This window comes from Notamacropus eugenii, chromosome 1, assembly GCF_028372415.1.
Source record: "Notamacropus eugenii isolate mMacEug1 chromosome 1, mMacEug1.pri_v2, whole genome shotgun sequence".
In the NCBI taxonomy this organism is placed as follows: domain Eukaryota; kingdom Metazoa; phylum Chordata; class Mammalia; order Diprotodontia; family Macropodidae; genus Notamacropus; species Notamacropus eugenii.
In genome coordinates, this window is record NC_092872.1 from 589,381,595 (window position 1) to 589,403,996 (window position 22,402).

Below are 22,402 nucleotides of genomic sequence, written 5' to 3' on the forward strand. Positions count from 1 at the left end.
CAAATGGCTACTCAGAGTTGCATCCAGGGAATCAAAAGGTCTTTCTCATGAACGAAAACCCCCAAAGCAAAATACCAACTTCCCAGTATATGTAGTTTTCAACTAATGGGCTCAGAGCCAGAAGACATCACAGCCCACCTGAATCAGCACAGTTGTGAACTACTGGGTACAAAGGCAATTGCGCCTTCAGGTGTTTTCAATGAGCCAAGGAAACTGAACTCCAAAAAAAATAACAAAAACCCCACTTTGCTTGCTCTTACACCCTGCACCTATAACTGACAGGGCAGGTATAGATTTCCATTGGTAGAGGGAATTCTGTACTGGGAGTTCCCTACTGATGAAATCACAGATTTGGTTAAAAACAAAGACAAAGAAAAAAAGGAAAGAAACGGAAACACCAACTACATGCTAGACTCTGTGAGAGGTATTGAGAGAACACAGACAAAATGAACCACAGTCCTTGCCTTCAATAATCTAATATGTGTGTGTTTGTCCTTCGTTGCCAAAGACCATGCCATCAGGGAAAAATTGACATGACTTGTACTTGACTGTTTTGAGTGAGGGAGGGCCGTGCAGGTCACCAGCCTCACTTCTCCTCCAGAGCCATCTGCATCCAGTGACCAGATATTCATCAGGATGACTGGAGATGACCCAGGATGAGGCAATTGGGTGACTTGCCCAAGGTCACACAGATAGTGAGAATCAAGTATCTGAGGTGAGATTTGAACTCAGGTCCTCCTGACTCCTGCACTGGTGCTCTATCCACTGCACCACCTAGCTCTGCTGTAAGATGTAATGGTTAGGCAGATAAGGCAATTACTGAAAAAGAGTTTCAAAAACAAATCGGACATTGATGTGTCCTTGTTGTAAGACCACAGCTCCTCAGCATGACTGCTTTGAAGGGTAGCATTCATTTGGATGTATAAGCTCTGGAGGGTTTCTGTTTTAAAAAACAACTTTGTTGCTTTATTGTTATTCTTTTTACAGCCTTCTATCAACTTGGGATTTCCATTTAGAAAAAAACCATACTCCATGAAGAAAGTGGGAAGCAAAAGCCTAGTATTGATAGGCTCTAACTTCAGCAGCTCTTTCTTCCAATTAGATAGGACAGCCCTTTTAAGAGCTGAAATGCAATTCCTTGAAAAAATATTCCCAGAAAGCCAGTCCATTATGCTGGCAAACTCTTGGGATTTGGCCTGTACAGTGTTAGGGAGTAGAAATGCCCCATGTGAGCCCTGGAAGCTTTTCCTCATGTCATCATGAGGATGAAAGGGGGGAAGGAAATCAACATTTATATAGTGCCTACTATGTGTCTGGCACTATGTTAAGTACTTTATAAATACTGTGCTTATTCTCCCTTCCCTTCCTCTTCTCTTTTCATAATGAGGCATGTCCTCTCTGTGAGCTTTGCATCTGGAGTCCATAGAATGATTCTCATAATCTGAAGTCTTCTACTCCATTAAAATACTAATTTTAATGTCTAATTGTTTAAAAGTCAAGTTCTTCTCATTCTTTATCATCCCTTAGGAGTATAAGGAGGGGAAGAGGTATTTATCTATTGTATCTATGGGTGGGGAGTGAGGAGAGAGCTCTTGCCTGATTTCATTGAGGGTCCTGATGGAACCATGGTAGTGCTTTAAGGAAATATTGTGTCATCTTTCTTTATGAGGGTTGATTAGACCAGAGACTGGGATATGTATGTGTCATAAATTTGGTGGGAGGGATAGACCTATCAAGAGGGTTACTGTTGTGTAGTAAATAGGATTCTGGACCTGGAGCTAGGAAGACCTGGGTTCAGAAAGGTGGACCTTGTACAGAATCAATTATATTTTGCCTTTATTCATTCCATTCATGTATTCATAGCAATATTCAGTACATCTAACAAAGTGCATAATCCTACTGTACCCTGTCAATCATAATTCTAATTGTATGAATTTTAAGGAGGAAACCAATATGAAGTATTTGATTGAATTTCTGTGGGAAAATTCACTAAATCTCTTTGAACCTCAGTTTCCTTATCTGTAAAATGAAGATAGATAATACTTCTCAGGATGGTTCTACAGCTCCAGTGAAATAATGTATGTAAAGTGGTTTGCAATTTTTGGAGCATTATATAAATGCAAATCAGTATTCTATAATATTACAACTGCATTTAGCTGATTATCAAAGTTCCTTTCTTGGGTCATAAATCGTGGAATAGAGCTAAACCAAGAGTAGATGCCAGTACTTCATACCAAATCCTCTGGAAATTAGTATTTGAAAGCTGTATTAAAACTTTTTGGACACACTATCTGTTTCACTGTTCTTAGGATCAGGAAGACTAAATTTGACCCTAGGTCTATAATGTTAGTTGATGGCCTTGAGCAAATTGCCTAAAGGTGGACAGCCCACCAACTTCACAGAACAAATCCCCTTAATAAGAGCATTTGTTCTGTAAAACTTGGACTCAGTCAAAAGGCCATACCCAAAGATGGAGAAGGCCACATGTGGTCTTGAGGTCACAGGTTCCCCACCCCTAAGTCTCCATTTTCCTCACCTGTAAAATAAGAATGTTGTAGGAGTTAGAGCTGGAAAAAAATCTTACAGATAGTGATCACAGAAGTGCAGAACACATGACCAGCAGCCCTCTTTGCAGCCTCCAAAACTCTAGGGTGCTGCTTGAAAGAGGTTCAACCATGACTGGGAAATATTTAACCAAATAAATAAAAATACAAATAGAACATAGATAATGTTAATATATGGTTTTCTAAGTCAGCATGCTATGGACAGGTATCCTTCTGCAGGGTTCAGTGGCCTTCGTTTCTCTTTGAGTTTGACACCTCTGGCCTAGATCAGTACCCTTACTGATCAAAATGAGGAAAGCACAGCCCAGAATTGTAAAAAAGACTTGTCCAAGGTCACACAAGAAGAACTGTAGAATCAAGATGTGAACGTAGAACTTTTATATCTAAATCAACTTTTTTCTGTAAAACCTCTCATCTTTTCACTGGGTTGTTAGAAGTTTCAAAAACTAATAATAATAAGAGCTTACCCCAGTGCTTGATGCATAGTAGGTGCTTTCTATATTTTATTGAATTGAATGAGCCACAACAATTAGGACTTACTTAGTGCTTTAAGGGTAACAAAATGCTTTATAAATATTATATCACTAGCAACTCTAGTTAGTAAGTATATTATTATCCCCTTTTACAAATGAGCTAATTAAGGCAGAACGAAGTTAAGTGACTTGTTGGTCAGCTAGCAAGTATCTCAATCTGGATTTAAATTGAGTTCATCCTTATTACAGGTCCAGCACTCTATCCACTGTACTATTTCAAAATCTTATGTGAATAAAAAAAATATTATTTTGGAGGGGTTAGGTCTGTGATTTCAATCCTGTTGGGATTGTAAGCAACTTCCTTTCATTTATTCCATAGTTACGCAATTTAGAGTCTTGAAGAGTTGCCTTGGGGAGTTGAGAAGTTAAGTGATTTGCCTGAAGTCACATATCCATGATTTGTGGCACTTGGACCCAGGTCACTGGCACTGTGAAGCCTGCTTTCTATCCACTGAACTAAATTCAAATAGAAATTGGATTCATAAGAATCCTTGCTTCTCCGTATTGACTTTAAAAAACACATTAATATTGTCTCTGTTCTGTTGTATTTTTATTTATTTTGTAAAATGTTTCCCCCTTACACTTTAATCTGGTTCTGCCATCTGTGTGTTTGGCACCTCTGTCTTACACCTTAGTTTCTTTGGTTATTCCTGATATTGTCTCTTACAAAATCATTTTTGATTTTATTGGAATGAAATTTGAAAAAAAAGTACATTGCATACTTGTTCTGTTTGAGAGATCCTTAGATGGCATTAGGAAGATAGGATTAGACATCTTTTCCTCTTGGATACTTAAGTTATAAAACCTTGGTCTAACGCTGATTGTTACTGATTTTTCTGCCACTGGGTAATGATGGTTTAGAATTCTCTGAATCTCTGACTTGAGTTCTGAAATTCTGTCATATAGAAAATGTAAAATATCATATGATAAAAATGATATATGGGAAACATTTCTTTCTTTTTTGTAACTGGCAAATAGAAACTTCTGTCTTCTTTCTGTTTTTCATTTGGAAGTAATGATATCAATTTAATATTGTATCACTGATAGTAAAAGAACCATTTCTTCAGAGCATGGTGGAATTTGGGCGTCATTTTCACTTAGGAGTAAGCAAATATTGCCTACTGCCAATTTTTCTATGGAAGGTGCACAAAATTGATTTTTTTACATTTTTTTAAGTGCTGACCCTAACCTAGTCCAACTCTTTATTATTCAAATTAACTAAGGCCCAGAGAAATTGTGTAATTTGCCCAAGGGTACATAGTCAGTTAGTGGTAGGATGAGAATTGGAACCCTAGGGTCCTGATGCCTAGTCATGTATTCTTTCCAATTTCAGCAGAGATGATGTCATAGTATGTGGAGGAATCACATTCTAGAGTAATAAGCAATTAAAATAATGAAGGTAATTTCCTTTAGAGCCTTACATTGATTCACCATCAGCTTTCTAGACCTGAGAGGTCATTGCATTAGTCAATAGAAACACTCGCTCCTGGTGCTGTAAATTTAATATACAGGATAACATACAAAATCAATATTTAGATTGTACATTGGGAGGCTGTTTTATTAGCCATTTGTCCTCATGATCCTCTGTTCTCTATCATTTGCATTTCTGCAATGAAAATACAGATTAGATTAATTAAGATTTCAATAACTCAGAAAGGTGTTGCCTATAGGTCTCAGTCCCATGTAGACTTAGGGAATTGTGAGGGACCTCAGAGGTCACAGAATCCAACCCATGCCTCCCTAGAGCATGAGTTGTCCCTATAATATTCTCAAAAAATGATGATTCAACATCTACTCAAAGGCCTCCCCTGAAGAGAATTCATGAACTTCCAAGATAGTCTGCTCTGTTTGGAGATGGCTGGAATTGTCAGAATGTTTCTTCTGCCCCAAGTCTCTCCTGCATTCCAGTTTATCCCCCACTTAGCTATCAAAATGATATTCCTAAAGTGCAAGTTTGACCATGTCACTCACCGATTCAAGAAAGTTCAGTGTCTCCCTATTGCCTCCAGGACTGAATATAAAACCTGACTTTTAAAGCCCTTCATAGCCTTACTCCTGCTTACCTTTCTATTTTTTTCACATCTTACTCCTCTCCACATAATCTCCTTGCCTTTTTTTTTTTTTGCATAGATCATTCCATCTTTTGACTCTGCATTTTCATTGACTGTCCCCCATGCCTGGAATTCTCTCCCTCATCACCTCTGCCTTTTGGTTTCTGTAGATTCCTTAAAGTCTCAGTAAATCTCACCTTCTTCGGAAAGCTTTTTCCTAGGCCTCTATCATGTTTTTGCCTTTTTATTTGTGTTTATCCTGTATATTTATCTTGTTTGTATACGAGTGTTTCTATGTTGTCTCCTCCCCATTAGACGGTGAGTTCCTTGAAAACAGAACTGATTTTTCCTTTCTTTGTACTTCTATTGGGGAAGCTAGGTGGTACAATGGAGAAAGTGCCTGGCCTAAAGTCAGGAAGACTCATCTTCCTGAGTTCAAATGTGACCTCAGATACTTACTAGCTGTGGGACCTTGGGCAAATTACCTATTTGTCTCAGTTTCTCACCTGTAACATGAGCTGGAGAAGGAAATAGCAAACCACTCAAGAATCGTAGCTGAGGAAACCCCAAATGGGGTCATAAAGTGTCAGACATGACTGATGGTGTATCTTTAGCACTTAGCACAGTGTACGTAGTAAGTACATAGTGTTTAACAAATGCTTGTTGACTTGATTTGATTGATATTAAGCCAAAAGATTTCTCCAATTCCTACCTGTTTATTCTTGTTCTTCTCCCTCTGATCAAGCAGAATAATATAATTGCTCTTCCACATGACAGCCCTTCCAATATTGAATAACACTATTATGTCCTCTCTAGGAAAAATACCTCTCCTTTTTTTCTACTTATTCACATATGACGTAGTTTTGAGCCCTTTCATCAAACTGGTTAGCCTTCTTTGGATATTTCCTTTGCATATTCATCAATGTCTCTTAAATTGGAGTGGGCTGCTTCCTCCCTAGGTCTGGACAATACACAATTATGCAATTATAAATATAGCCTAAGATTATGTGCATTTCAACTTGCCATGTCCCACTACTGACTTCTGTTTTCAGTTCTCTAAAAAACATACATTTTTTTCATCCCAGCTGCTTTTTTTGCTATGTGTTTCCCTTCTTGTGCTTGAGCATAGTGTATAAGTGTATATTTTTATATGTATACATATATTTATAAAGCACGTGTGTAAGTGCATATATGGATGTATAACTATATGTATTCCTACATATATCTATGTATATGTTTTTACAAGCATATGAGGGAAGGGATCAAAATAGACCATATGCTACATTTTATATTTATTCTGTTCGAATTTCTTCTTCTTTGATTTGGCCCATTGTTACAGCTTGTCAAGACTTTTTTGAGTCTTAATTTTGTCATCTCCCATGTAACCAGTAAGTTCATGCTGTCTCCTCTCTGCACATGTGACAATAAGTGCTGTCTTTGCCTTCTTCCAAGGAATGGACTGAAGAGCATAGTACCAAGCATAGTTTCCTAGGGAACTCCACTAGAGATTTTGCATTCAGATTTCCTATATAAATGGGAGGAAATTTTCATAGTGCAAATATTAATATTCACTTTTACTTATTGTTATTATTACATAAATGTTTGAGTATCTTCTATAATAATAATGATGATATAATGATAGCTAACATTTATATATCACCTGCTATGTGCCAACCACTCTCAGCATTTTTTACAAATATCTCGTTTGGTCTCCACAATAACTTGAGAAAGCTGGTGCTATTATGATACCCATTTTACAGCTGAGCAAGCTGAGGTACAGGGTCATAGGTGAAATTTGAGCTCTGATCTCTCTGACTCCAGATCCAGGATTTTATCCATTGTATCACTTAGCTGCCATGTGTAAGGCACTGTAGTAGGTACCAGGGGAAAACGAAAATGCATAAGAGATTAATATCACCCTATAAAAGCTCACAGTGGTTTGTTGGGTGGGGGGAGGGAATAAGAAAATCAACATGAAAAAAATAAACCACAGTTGTATATTTGCAAATGAGACACACCAACATGAAAAAATAAATCGCAGTAAGATATTTGGAGGAGGTAGGGCAGGTAACCTGTGACATAGTTAACTCTCAGAGTAGAAAATCCCACCATAGATTCAGATTGAGAACTAGTTTATAACTTATTTGGGTACCAAGTATCCATAACTGACTTGTTCATAGTCATCTAAGTAGTCTATGACAGAAGAAAGTTTTGAGCTTAGTTCCTCCTGAGTTCATGATTGATAGTCCATTCATTGTGGCATGCTGTCTTTCACATAGTGAGAGTAATTACTGCTTAATGTTAAATGAGTGGTAAAGACAATAATTTTTATTAGTATTCAAAGGAAAGAAAAGTGATTGTGGGCTAATGTGGTCTGAGAAGGCTTAACACAGGATTTGGGTTTTGAAGTAAAATTTGAATTTTGAGTTTGCTTATAGTAAAATGTATAAATATTAAGTTAAAATAGCACAAATAATGAAATACTTGTGTCTATTTTGATTCAAAAGCACAATAACCAATGATGTAGGCCCTAATACTTGTGAGGAAAGTCTGTGTTTAGTTTTGTGTTGGTTGATTTAGTGAAGCTGAACAGAGTTCAAATCCTACCCTTTACATGTAAAACACTTAATTTCTATGTGCTTAAGGCAACCAATTATCATCTAGGCCTTACCTATCTAGTCACAAAAAAAGACCAAAACCTATGTTGTTGGAGGGCATTCTCATATATGGAGTCCCCTTTATTAATAAGTTCTCAGAACTTTTGCTTATTCCTACAAATAGAAACTAAGAAATGTTTGAAGAAGAGACTGGTATTAGGTTGGATATTTAAGTAAGGAATGAAAATGTATGAGAATATATTGCTCAAATGAGTTACAATAAGTAAATACTCTGCAAACCTTAAAGTCCAAATAAATGCTATGTATTATAATTCCTAAATAAAGTTATGTTATATTTCTTTGCAAGAATATACAAGCGGTGGTGTCACCTTATTATTCAGCAGCAAAGTCTGACAATCTCACCTGTTCCACAATGACATCTATATTTTTATCACAGTCCAGCTGCCTCACAAATCAAATACCATTGAATCCATGAGGTCTAGTCAAAAGGATAGATAAACCATAATTCCATCCACCCACCTCCAACATATCTACACTTCTAGAAAATAATGAATCCTTAAAACATATTTCTTGCTAATGGCAGGTCAACAATATCATCTTTGTGTACAAAGTATAATTTTCAATGGGGCAGCTAGGTTGTGCAGTGACTGATAGAGCACCAGTGCAGGAGTCAGGAGGACCTGAATTCAAATCTCACCTCAAACACTTGACACTCACTAGCTGTGTGACCTTGGGCAAGTCACTGAACCTCAATTGCCTCATCCTGGGTCATTTCCTGTCATCCTGAAGAATATCTGGTCACTGGATTCAGATGGCTCTGGAGGAGAAATGAGGCTGGTGATCTGCACTGCCCTCCCTCACTCAAAGACAAGTGCAAGTCATGTCATTATTTCTCTGATGGCATGGTCTTCTTCAGCAATGAAGGAAAAACACATAATTTTCAGTCATTTTTTCAACCATGCCTGATTCTTTGTGATCCCATTTGGGATTTTTCTGGCAAAGATACTAGAGTGGGTTGCCATTTCTTTCTCCAATTCATTTTACAGATGAGGAAACCAAGGAAAACAGGATTAAATGGGTCACATCCCCAGGGTCACATAACTAAGTGTCTGAGGCTGGATTTGGACTCGTCTGCCTGATTCCAGGCCCACTGCTCCAATAAGTACAATACTCTTCATGAATAGTTTAGTTTGCCTGGACCCTGGTATACAAGAAGGCAGCCATGGAGACAATAGAAGTTGGGTCCAAGTCCTCCTGCCACATATGGGCTGTTTGACCCTTGAAAAGTCACTTAAACTTTTAGTAACCTTGACAATTCTATAAGAATCTGTGCTGTAGTGAAGGTGCTAATCTGCATTTATACAAATTTCTCACTGAACACTTTCTAAATCAGTGTTCCAGAACTCTTTGCAAGATACCACATCTTAGCATCTGAGGTCTAGCCCTACTGGTGATTAATAAGCTACTCCAAACTATGCTGGTCTTAGAATAAACGCACAATTGTTTTCCAGGTCTGCACCTGGGCTTTGTCACTTGATGGGACATGATGTTGCTTGCACAGGCTTAGACTTTGAGAGCCTCCACTGTATAAAGAAGCATCAGTGGAGGACCTCAGGGGAGAATTATATAATTGGAATGAAAATAATGCAGGCATTTAAAATGCAATCGAGTTGAATTGGTTAGAAAATGGAAAATAGGAAAACAAATTTAGTTGAACTGAAGTGATAACAGCTATCTGTTTTCCAACAGCTGAATCATTCCATAAATCAGGCATCTTATCCTGGTCAGGAAGTCCTTTCCTGTATGATTTTCAAAGATGTTTTGTTTTTTTGTTTTTTTTGGTTGACAGCAACTATCTTAAAGGCTAACTCGTTGACAAAGTAGATATAGTGGAGAATGTGGAGTCAGGAAGACCTGAATTCAAATCCGGCTTTAGACACTTATTAGCTGTGTGACCCTGGATAAGTCAGTTAACCCTATTTTCCTCAGTTTCCACATCTGTGAAATGAGCTAGAGAAGGAAATGGCAAACCACTCCAGTATCTTTGCCAAGAAAACTTCAAAAAGGGGTCACAAAGAGTTAGGCCCAACTGAAACAACTGAACAACCAAATCATCTTGTAGGACTTGCACTTCTACAAATAAAGGTGCTGAATCATTGAATATTAGAGCTGAAATGAGTTGGAACAAGTGCTTTCTCATGGTTTCTGGCAGGATCAATATTATATTAGCTAGCTATGTGATACTACTGGTCAAACTGTTCCTACTTCTTCGAGTCTCCATATCCTCTAGAATGTACAAACTGGACAGGAAAATAACAATACTTGATTTTTTTAATAGCATTTTTATGTTTGTGAAAAGTTTTGCAGTGCAGTATTATTATTTGATACAAGAGCATTGTAATGTAGGGACTGTTGTTAGCCCCATTTTATGAATGAGGTGACTGAGGCTCAGTAACTTGCCCAGAGTCACAAGCTAAAAAATGTTTGGGGCATGATTTGAAGTCAAGTTTTCCCAAGCTCTAAGTCCAATTTTCTGTCTACCACAATACTACCATCAAGAGATAGTCCCTAAGGTCCTTTTTAGCTCTGAATTCTTTGAAAGTATGAATTCCAAAGAAAGAAAATACAAGTTTTTGATGTGAAAATAACAACTGACCTTTATATGGTCATTGAAGGTTTACAAAGCTCCCTACATTCATATATCACTTGATCCTAATAACAGCTTGTTGAAGAAAATACTTTAGATGGTATTATTCCCTTTTCACAGATGAGGAAAGAGAGCCTCAGATACATATTTAATATACTCAGACCCTGATGATTTACTCTAAGCTTTACTAATGATTTACTATGATTTACTCTACACATAACATGAAATGAAGGATTATACAGACACACACACATACACACACATACATGCATATATATATATTTCAAGCTCTGTTTGAATGATAATTAGGTCCATTTTAATATTTCAGTCATAAGAAACACATTTTTACCTATTGTCTAAATATTTCTCAGTAGTTATTTTTATACTAATGTCCTCCCTACCCTATTTCCTAATAATGGTTACAAAATCTCTGGTATGCTTTGTAGCGGCTGGTATAGCCTACACAGTGATGTAAAGAAGAACCACTGTGTTTGTGCTTTTCTGTTGATAAAATAAAGGAAATAAGGTGATAGTTTCTGAATGATAGATACATTTAGAGAGATTATCGGACAAGGTAAAAGATACTGCTCCTGTCCTCAGCTGTAAAATATAGGTGGCATACAAAACAAAGCAAAAATCTCTTGGAGAATATTGAGTTAACACAGTTCCTAGCTTCTTTCCTAATTCTATCTGGCTATTTGTACTCAACCATTTTTGTTGTTTTGTTTTAATGATAACACAAACTATGTCTAGTCAACATATAGACAATAGAACAAGGAAGAAAAACATTAATACAATTCACCAAATTTTCATGAAAATAAAAACAGTAACGCATTTCTATTACAGTTGATAAAGTACTTTTCCTCACAACAGCCCTATGAATAAGTAACCCAAGTATGATTGTCCCCATTTTACAGATGGGAAAATTGAGAATTACAGAGTGTGAACATTATCACCTAACCAGTAAATATCAGAGCCAGAACTCAAACCTCAATTACTCATTCTACCACATGGCCTATGATAATAATAATTTTAAGAGTTATGAGGTCCCATTGTAAAATTGTTCATTAAAAGCACTAGGCTAGGAACTGAGCAATTCTCACAATTTAAATCTGTGAATTCTTTATTCATAGTTATCATTATCTTAAAGTAAAATGATCCAACTTTCTCTGATCTCTTTTAATGATTATCACCTAACATAGGAAACATGACTTCCTTTTTCTCCCAAACTGTAACAGTTCTTATTTTATTATACTGCCAAACATATATATGTAAAATAACATTTGTGTGAAGTCATTGGTGAAAACTTTTTACCTGTTTTGATCACAAGTTGTCATCTCCGATGTCATCTGACAAGTGTTTGAATGCCTGTTTCAGATTTAGTCTTTGAAAACACTGAATGAGGCTTTTCTCGAGACACTATACAGTAGTTTTGACAGCCAGCAGAGAACATGTCTTTGTATGCAACATATTCTTGAAATGTGCTAAAAGTTTAGTGATTAATTTCATTCTTTCCAAATTTCCTTTGCCAATTTGAACTACCACTGTTCTTTTTTTCTCCAGTATTGTATCATTCTTCTGTTGTTATCTAGTAACTTTTTTCACCCAATATAAATTATTCTGTATGAAACATGAATGTAGTAGGCAAGAATTTGACCACCAACCTTCACACAGTGTGTCAATAACCATTACATCGCGTGTTTATCTATAGGCCGGAATAAACTTAGGGTTTGTTGACAAATATCTGTATAATATCAATGAAGTGTGTTAAGTAATCTTAATTGATGGCAGGGTTTTAAGACTGGAGATGTAATGCCCTTTTGAGTAACTTGACTTAAAACTTATGTTAACCTCCTACTATTTCCCAGATTAAAAAAAAACTGTCCAATTTTCCCATTCTCTCAATTTTGATATTTACTCATGTTGTAGCATTTTTAGAAAAATACTACATAGACTGAATTTGTCCTCAAACATAATGTGAATTCTGCTATTCTAAATGCCATTAGAGGCTAGTGGATCACTTTAAAAATTGTAATGTGGGGTAAATTTTCTCATAGCAGCTTTCTTCATCTTTACTTTGGACTTAATATTCTAATTGGTATCACATTTATGTATGCCTATGTCTTATGCCTTATTAGATTATATATTCCTTGAGTTTGAGAAGCATGTAATGTGTTTTTTCATCTTTGTGGCCTCAATTCTCTAGCTCAATTACTTGCATATAGTAGGTACTCTACAAAATTTTGTTGAATTGAACTTGGTTAAAAAGGATAAAATGAAATGAACAAGAAACATCCTAAGTTATCAACTTATTCGAAAGTTAGAAGACATTTAGAATATATAAAAATTATTCTTCACAGATAGGATCTTTTTTTTAAATTTCAAGACAGAAATTACCCTTCTTCAACACTTTTATGGATCTGTCATCTTATTGGTATAAGTACTTCTTCCACTGGTACAGATTCCAATTTTCCCATGCAATTCTTAGCCATGTTCCTACATAGATCCTACACTAAGAATTGTCTCATGTGCTCAAGGCCTTCTTTTAGTTCTTTTAATATTTCATGACTTCCAGTTCAATATTTGACCTGTTATTCCTGACTCCCCTCCTTTCCATTCCTTTGAAAATTTTTTTATTCCACTTCTCATCCACAAAATCTTTTTGGATATGTAAATAAATTCCTGCCCATTGGCAAGGATGTTTGTAAAAATAATTTACATACAATGCAACTGTAGCCTTATTTAGAGGAAAAGTTATGATGTCTGACTTTGGCAGTATTCCTGTATCAGTTCAAAATTCTCATTTTGCAGGTAATTATCTCTCAGTTTGTCTCCCACAGATGGTCTGTCTTTTGCTAGGGTGCCAATTACACACCTCTTATGATAGATTTCACTTGGGTTTGACCAATAGCCGTGAAACATTTTAGTAACGGTGAATTCCTTTTCACAATTATCACCTATGTGAGGAATTACGTGGGAGAGTTTGCTATCAAAAATCCTTTACAATGGAAACCTAGTCATCTTTTATAGACAACAAAAAAAAATTGCTTAAGAAAAAAAATTACCTGACAGATTATGTGTAATAATTTTTCTTTTCACTTTTACATTCACAGATGTCATCCACACTGTGGGACCCATCGCCAGGGGTCACATCAATGATTCCCATAAAGAGGACCTTGCAAATTGCTATAAATCTTCTCTGAAGCTGGCAAAAGAAAATAACATCAGATCAATTGTAAGTACATCCTACATAAATTTATCTTTTTCTTATTGCTTATATCTGTCATTTGAAAGCAGATTTCATAAAAAATAATGATATAAGCCTAGTTCCAAAACTTGCAGCAGATGATTTGAAGGATCTCACTGGGTCACTAATGCTGTTTCCTAATCTATTTCCCCACAAAAAGTTAGTGCGACATGAATATGACCTTAATAAATCTGAGTGGTAAGGGATTCCTCTTTCCTGTTTGACAACTTTTGGCCAGAAAATCTGAAGAAATATGGATCACCAATGATAGGGATAAGAAAAAAGAGAATCAGAGAGAAAGTGAGAGCAATGCATATAACATATATTGTATTTGAATGCAATATATACATATTTTGATTATTTTTTCCCGATGTAGACTTTGTGGTATAGATATATTAAGCAGTTCATAGGGTCATAAGATCATAGTGTAAAGCTAAAAGGGATTTCAGAGACCACTGAGTCCGGCCTCCTCATTTTACAGATGAGAACACTGAGGTCTATAGAGGTTGTGTCTTTAAAAAAGTCACTCAGGTAGTAATGCAGACTTGGATGAAGGAGTTGAATGGTCTTCTGATTCTAAATCTTGTCTCTCTTTCCTTGTGTCATGATATTTCTTGGTCCATCTGTTCAAATTCACTTAAAGAAAAATCAGCCCATATTGAGTTTTTAAACATTAAATTGGCTATTTATAGTTTTATTCACTTTCTGTAGGTGGAAAGCCCCACTCCTCTCATGGTCCAGTAGGTTCTCAGAATGTTGAGAGTTGAAAAAACATCTAGTGATTCAAAGCCACTTCCTAAGCAAAGATCGACCCAAACTGACTATTGCCTGATGGTTGAATTACCAGTTCTAAAAGCTGCCTCATAGAAAAACAAAACGAAATAAACAACATAACTAGTTTTCTTAATATCTTATATTATACATTATAATATAATATACATTATACATATAATACATTATAAAAATGAGTATATAATTCTCAAATGAATATAGATGGAGAGGGCACCTTAAATTATTTCACATAGATTTTAACCTTCATAAAGGTTACTGTTTGTCTTTTGTTCTGGAAGAGATCCATGACATCAGGGAGATGATGCCACCATGTGCAAATGAATTGGATTTAAGTAAGCGAGAGCTGTGCAAAGTCACCAGCCTCATTTCTCTGGAGCCATGTAGGTCCAGTGACCAGATATGGATCAGGATAACTTGGAGATGGCCCAGGATGCAGTAGAAGACCTTGACCTTTTCAAGCTAAGGTCTTTAACAGGACTCAGTTTGACGGAGACAACCCTCATTTGGTGATTAAAAGCTTAATAAAAATGAAGCAAAGAATGGCCTCTTTAAAAAAAAAATAAAGATCTGGGAGGGGAAGACCCTCAGGGTTTCTAGCCAAAACAAAAACAATTGTTATTCGCATTCATTCTGAGCCAATCAGGTCCAAACAGTGACCAAGTAGGGCTTGGTCTGGAGCCAGAGTGATTTGGGGTTAAGGCTGATCTTTAAGAGAAAAAATGAAAATAAGAGAAAAAAACAGTTTCAGAGATTAAAATTTACATTCCCCTTGGAGAGGGAAGAAAGAAAGAAATCATGAAGGCCAGAACCTTAATAATACTGAGAAACAGAAAGATGGTTAAGTACTTAAATTCTTAGACTTAGACAACTTGTTAAAAAAGGTTAACTTGAAAATTCAGAGCCAAGGTTTTGTTACTTTTATTTTAAGGATTATTCTTCCCTGGTCTTATACAGTGAGGAGAAAGAAAGGAAGGAAAGAAGGAAGAGAAAGGAAGGAAGGAAGGAAGGGAGGGAGAGCTTAAACCCAGTTCAAACCCAGTTCACGCTGATGCTCATAGATTGAACCATGATAGCTCCCTGATCAAGCTTCACTTAATGGCAGTATTTTGGGCCCTCCTGGCTTAAAGTGAATATCAATGGTAACTGTTTCTCTGAGGGTCTTGCCCTTCCAGCTTTATTTATTATTTTCTTTTTTTCCTAATTAAAGGGACCCCCCCCCCCCCTTGACTCACTTCTTAAAGAGACCTATTCACTGAATGGGTGTTACCTCACTTTAAGTGAGAACCTGAAAAGATCTTAGCCTAAAAGGACCAGGGTCTCCCATTAGTTCCTAGGCCATCTCCAGTCATCCTGATGAATATCTGGCCACTGGACTCAGGTAGTTCTGGAGGAGAAAGTGAGACTTGTGACCTTGCACAGCCCTCCCTCCCTCAAATGCAAGTCAACTGCAAGTCATGTCATCATCTCCCTGATGTCATGGTCTTCTTCAAAAACAAAGGACAAACACAACAACAACGAGGCTAAACTAGAAGTGTCTGTTGAACTCATAGGTTTGCTGAACACTATACTCAATATATGTAATTTTAGTTAAAAAGTAAATTTTCCAAAATAACCCTGTTATATTTCTCAAGTTCCTAGTCTAAAATATGAAAACTTTGTGCAAAGCCAAGTATGCAGGTCATTTTTACCTTTGAATTATTACTACAAGAAACCTGGATATTCAATTTCACCATCTTTGGCTTTTCCAATTTACTCTTTTCAAAGGGATCAATTTATATAATTATAATTTATCCTCTGTCTAAAGGGAAAAATAAATCCCAGAGAGTTGTAGTTCACAGAGAAAAGAGAAATGACTCCAAATCATTGAACCACTGATCTGATGGGTAAATTGGTCCTCCCCAAGAAAACAAAGAAAATGAAAAGAGGTGTGTGCAGCCCCGAAGTAATTAAGGCTTTGTCAATATGGCTATTGACTGAAAAGCAAGAGGCTGAAATAGTTGGAAAGATGGAGATATACACAAATCTCCAAGTCTGTCTAATGTGGATCTCAGGGCCTTAAGAGAATTAGCTAATGAATTCACTCCACCACTGGCAATTAGTTTTTAAACACCGTGAAAAGGCAAGAGAATATCACAGCATTGGGACAGGATAAATAGGACTGTTCAGCATAAAGGGCAAAATGAAAAGCCTTGCATAGACGGCAGAAACTTACCCAAATAATTGTTGGTATTGGCGTGATATCAACCTTTGTGTCATGGATTGTAAATGTTCCAAAAAGAAAAGGAGTAAAAGCATACGATAAGTAGCCTTCCTTTGGGGGTCGTCCGACATCCCTGAGAGATCCTGTATGTCATAAGTAGACCTAGTTTGATTTCACATCTCCTTTAATGGTTTATGTTTAGAAATTTAGGGTAAGCAAAACACTAATGAACTTTGCAGACAGTGACCAATTACTATCTTTTCCAAATAGTCAAAGTAGGAAACCACTTACAGAGGTGGGAAATGTAACAACACTTCAATTTTTTTATGTGCCTCATTATGTTTTAGAAACTGTATTAATCTCTGGTTGGGTAACTAGATGACTCAGTGGATGGAGTGCCAGGCCTGGAGTTAGAAAGACTCATTTTCCTGAGTTCAATCTGATCTCAGACACTTCCTAGCCATGTGATTCTGAGCAAGTCACTTAACCCTGTTTGTTTGCCTCAGTTTCTTCATCTGTAAAGTGAGCTGGAGGAGTAAATATCTTTGCCAACAGAGCTCCAAATGAGGTCACATGACTGAAAAATGACTGCATAGCAGGTTTATTATTTTCTTTTTTTATTAAAGGGACCATCCCTTGACACATCTTAAAGAGGCTTCCTCAAGGAACCTCCTTTCTACTAGAGAATAGTACTCAGAGAAAAAAAAAATGCAAGACCATTTGCAGAGGGAGATAGTTCTAAGTAGGGGATATGACAAAGTTATAGAGGCACAAAATGGAATATTGAGTTTGGAGAATAGCAAATGGAACCATTTATTTGGAATGTAGTGTCAGTGAAGGGGGAGGAAATATACAAAAAGTCTGGAGAGGTTGGTTGGAGCAGCACTGTATATGGCAGTATGAGGAATTTGTGTTGTATCTGAGGGGCAGTAGAGAAGCAATAAGATTCATGATCAAGTTTGTGCTTTGGGAAGGTTATTTTGACAACCACGAGGGGAATAGATTGGAGGGAGGAGAGACTGAAAGGAAAGACCAATCAGAAGAGTACTGCAGCAATCTAAGAGAGAGGTGATGAGGCAGGAAGTGAAACTGGTTCCATGATATACAATGTACAGCTGAGATGAATGATTTAAAGTGGATGGTGACTGTCGCTTTTATTTAACTGGTCTGAAACATTAAGCAGGGAAGCTTCATTCTTCTCATATGGCTTTCTACTTGGTGAAAAGTATCCTGTGCCAATGTTATATATGTAATAATGACAAGATATTTACCCCATCACTAAGGATTCCTTTCCCACCAATCTCCGTGGTCATGTCTTTGGTTAAAAGTTAAAAGGAGAATAGGTTCGTTTGAGTGATATTCATTGTTACATCATGACAAAACTGCTCTGAGTTTTTATGTTACTTTTAATGCTTCAAAATAGATTTAAATATGATGATAACTTAGCAGAGAAGAAAGAAAATTCTTGGCTTTGGATTCAAGTTCTCTTCTGATATCAATTAGCTCAACAAGTCATCCCATTTCTCTGACTGTATTTCCTCATTTATAAACTTGTGATAGTAGTATCCATACCATCTACTTCATAGAATGGGTATGAATTTAGTACTTAGTGAACTTTAATGTTAATTTCAGTTATAATTAATAGCGCTATTTCATGATATCATTTCACAAACATTAAAATCTAGAAGGGAAGAAGAGGAAGATTAGAATTCAGAAGACCCAAATTTGGTCTCTGGAATATGGTAGCTTTATTCCTTTAGGCAAATCACTTCATTTTCCCGGTCTCTAACTTCTCAATTTGTGATGAGGTGGAACTAGGTGATACCTAGGGCCCTTTCCAACTTTAATGTTCTATGTTTTTAAGATATTGTTAAGATAGATTTTTTTCTACTCTAAAAATACTTCTATGTTATTCCCTTTAATACATCAATGGAGTAAATAACAGATTTTATTTTTATACTCTTATGTTTGTTAGTTTTTTTAAGTAAAATAAATATTTGACTTTCAAGATGTAAAGAGAGGCCACATGATAGAATGAATAAAATATTTGACTTTAAGTCAGGAAAAAAAAAGGTTGAAATCTCACTTATGACATTTATTAGCTCTGTGTGACCCTAGGAAAGTTACCATCCCTGTCTGAACCTTAATTAATTGCCCTCTCTAAAATGGGGATAATGATTTCTATGCCATATAAAATGATACAATATTTATAGATTGCTTTGCAAACTTTAAACTGCTATAAATGTGTTACCTATCATCATCATTAATCATGATTATTACAATGACTTCATATTGTTGTTAGGCTCAGATGAAATAAAGCATGTAAAGAAATTATTCCAGCAGTACATAAATGCCAAATGTGAACATCTTAAGAAGAAAAATAGAAAATTAATCAACTGTTTTATTTTTCTAATTAAATTATAGTTAATTTGGAGTCCATGATTTACAGAGTGGACTTTCATATGCAGTTAAACTGTTTATAATCCCACCAAATTGTGTGCATACCTTTTATAGCTTTGTTCATTTGTACATACAAATCAAAAAAGTGATTTGTTCAACAAATATTTGTTGTAACTGTACTCTATGCAAGACACTGTGCTTGGTACTGCAACTGACATAAAGACAGCGAAAGTATTGTCCTTCCCTTTGAGGAATTTATAGTTTGTATACACGTGGTAGTGAACCTGCATAAAAATAAATGTGAGTACTCTAACGGAGGTCTGAATTGTCCTAAAGATTGGCAGATCAGTGAATGCTTCATGGAAGAAGCATTCCAGCAGTGACAGGAAGTACTTGGGATTTTGATACATAGTGATCCAGGAAGCAGAGGGATGAGCAGAGAAGAAGGACATTATAGGTTGATAGTAATAGCATGATATGGTGCAAAGAGCTCCTGCTTAGGAGTCAAAGGACCTGGGTTCAAAATCTCCTTTTGATACCCCAAGATTATATATTTTTCTGAAGCTTAGGGGGTACATCAGGGGTGATAAACTCAAATGGAAATGGGGCCACTGAACCATACTAAAGGATGCCTACTAGTCACATGTTCACTTAGCCACATATTAAGATTATCTATGTCCTATTGTATTTTTATTTGTTTTGTTATATTTAAATTATAAAATTACATTTAAATCTGCTTCTGGCTGCACTAGAGAGTTGTTTCAACCTGCATTTTTGATACATGTAGAGTAGACTGTTTCATTATTTTTAAGAATGAGGGAAAAAAACAATTTAAGCTATCATATATCCATTATTTATCTTATTTAGCTAGGTTTTGCGGTGATAGAGGGCTGGGCTTGGAGTCAGAAAGATTTATCTTCCTAAATTCAAATCCAGCCTCAGACACTTACTAACTGTGTGACCCTGGGAAAATCACTTAACCCCATTTGCCTCAGTTTCTTCATCTATAAAATGAGTTGGAAAAAGAAATGACAAAGCAGTCCAGTATCTACCAAAAAAAAAATGAGGTCATGAAGAGTTGGACAGAACTGAAACTACTCAACAGCAAAATTCCTTACACAGACAGTCATACTACATTAAGGCATACTACATAAGGTGTAGTGAAAAGAGGACCTGGATTAGAATGCTGCTTCTGCTACTTCCTTACTTTTACCCAGGAACCCTGAGGGTCTTCCCCTCCCAGTTAGATGTGTGTGTGTGTATATATTTGATTAAAGGGGCAATCCCTTGAGTAACTTAAAGAAGCTTATTCATTGAATAAATGTATCTCACTCAAAGTAAGAATGTGATAAGACCTTAGCCTGAAAGGGCCTGGGTCTCCCATTGCATCCTGGGTCATCTCCAGTTATCCTGATGAATATCAAGCCACTGGACCCAGATGGCTCAGGAGACGAAAGTAAGGCTGATGACCTTGCACAGCCCTCCCTCACTCAAATCAAAGTCAACTGCAAGTCATGTCATCATCTTGATGTCATGGTCCTCTTCAAGAATAAAGGACAAACACAACAACCTGTATGATATTGGCCAAGATACCAAACCTCTCTAGGCTTCCGTTTCCTCACTGGTAAAATGAGGAGGTTTGATTGCATGGTCTGTATAACCCTTTCCATTTCTACATCTATGATACTATGGTCTTGATGCTTGATAGTAGCATTTCCTTATAGTACTAGTTGTCATAGCCTTTATGAATTTGGTGTTTGTCAGTGATACTAATCATCAAGACACCAGTCAACTGATGAAAATAGAGTATAGCCTGTCTCTCTGGGATCCTCTAAACTGGAACTTAGAATGTAAAAATTTAAGGTTGTTTCTTTTTTTTAAATCAAAATTAGTATGAAGATATAATATTTTATTTATATTAAGTATGACTGCTACATAGAATGGATAATACTTTATAGATGAGCCTCTGTTTCCTCTTCTGTAAAATGAAAAAGTTACGCTAGGTGATTTATATATAAGGCCCCCTTCAACTCTAAAATCCTGTGGTTCTCTAATACTAATTCCTTTGTATTTTAGGCAGACTATAAAAGATATATGTGGCTATAGATTTGCACGTGATTTTTTTTTTTTTTTTTTGCACAGGAGCTAGGCTAAGGCATGGTTGTATGTGAAAAAAAAATCTTCATGAATTCTCACAGTAGAGATTAATATGCCATCAATATAGATATACCAAAATTACATTCACGGTACCCACTTAGTCAAATAAAAGACCTTTAAAATTCTGGAAAGAGTGGGAGACCTAGAACTTTTGCAACATCTTAGGGCCTCAATGCATTGGTAGAAGTTACAATATATGTTGAATTGTTTTGCTAAAGTATAGGTGTTCATTTGAAGACATAGTCAAGTGAATCTTATTTTCTTATACACATTCCCTACAGAGTGTGTTGCCATAGCAATGTGTCCTCAGCCTGAAATTTTTAAATGCTGCTTTATTTCATTATCAGAATCTCCATTACAAGGCACATCAATCAACAGACGCACTTGTCTGAGCTTTCCCAAGCCTTCTAACCCTAACCTTTTCATTTGTTTCTTCTTTTCTGCCTAACATCTTACTATTTTCCTTCAAAATGCTATATTCTTAATTTTTGAGGTCTGTGTTGGAATTATTACATGATTCCATTTCCAATCTACTGCCAACCATCATTTTGTCATACGTTTATCTATGGGTTTGAAGGGTTTATATGAAGACTTAGGCAAGAATCACAAAAAATGAGAAGGCCTGGGTTGTTATGCTCTATCTCAGTGAAGGAAGTATCTAAATTCATAACAGAACTGTCTATGTAATACCTGTATGCTTAATACTTCTGAGTTCTGAGCTTGACAGCAGTGCTCTACAGCTGCTCTACTTGACTACTACTTGACAACAATATTCTACAACTGCAACAGATATGTTAGAAGCAGATAAGACCTGTCTTCCTTCCTTTTTTCTTTCCTTCTACTTTTTTGCTGTTTTATTGATATGTTTTGTTTTGAGATTACAAACTTTTACAGATTATACTCCTCATCTTCCCCCTTTTTGTGATAAAGTAAAAACAAGCAAAACCAACAGTACAGTGTGCCCATCTAAAGTACATGCAATATTTCATAATTGACTCCAGTCAATCCTACCTTTCTATTTGAAAACAAAAATAAATAACAAAAATCTCTTTTCTGTCCCCCTCCCTACCACACTATTGGTTTACTATCATTACTACTTCATTCTTATCCATGTACATCATATGAAAGTTCCTTGAGGACTGGACTTCTAATTTTGTCTTCATGTTCCCAGTGCCTTGAATAAATTAAAAGTT

General features: G+C 36.2%; 1 protein-coding gene across 1 annotated transcript in view; it reads left to right on the forward strand.

The window, feature by feature from the left end:
• The window catches only part of MACROD2 (mono-ADP ribosylhydrolase 2), a 2,147,078-nt gene that overhangs the window by 1,163,123 nt on the left and 961,553 nt on the right, over window positions 1–22,402 (forward strand). Inside the window, exon 6 of the mRNA XM_072634489.1 lies at window positions 13,527–13,648. Coding sequence (XP_072490590.1) covers window positions 13,527–13,648 — 122 coding nt within the window. The remainder of the gene's footprint in view (window positions 1–13,526; window positions 13,649–22,402) is intronic.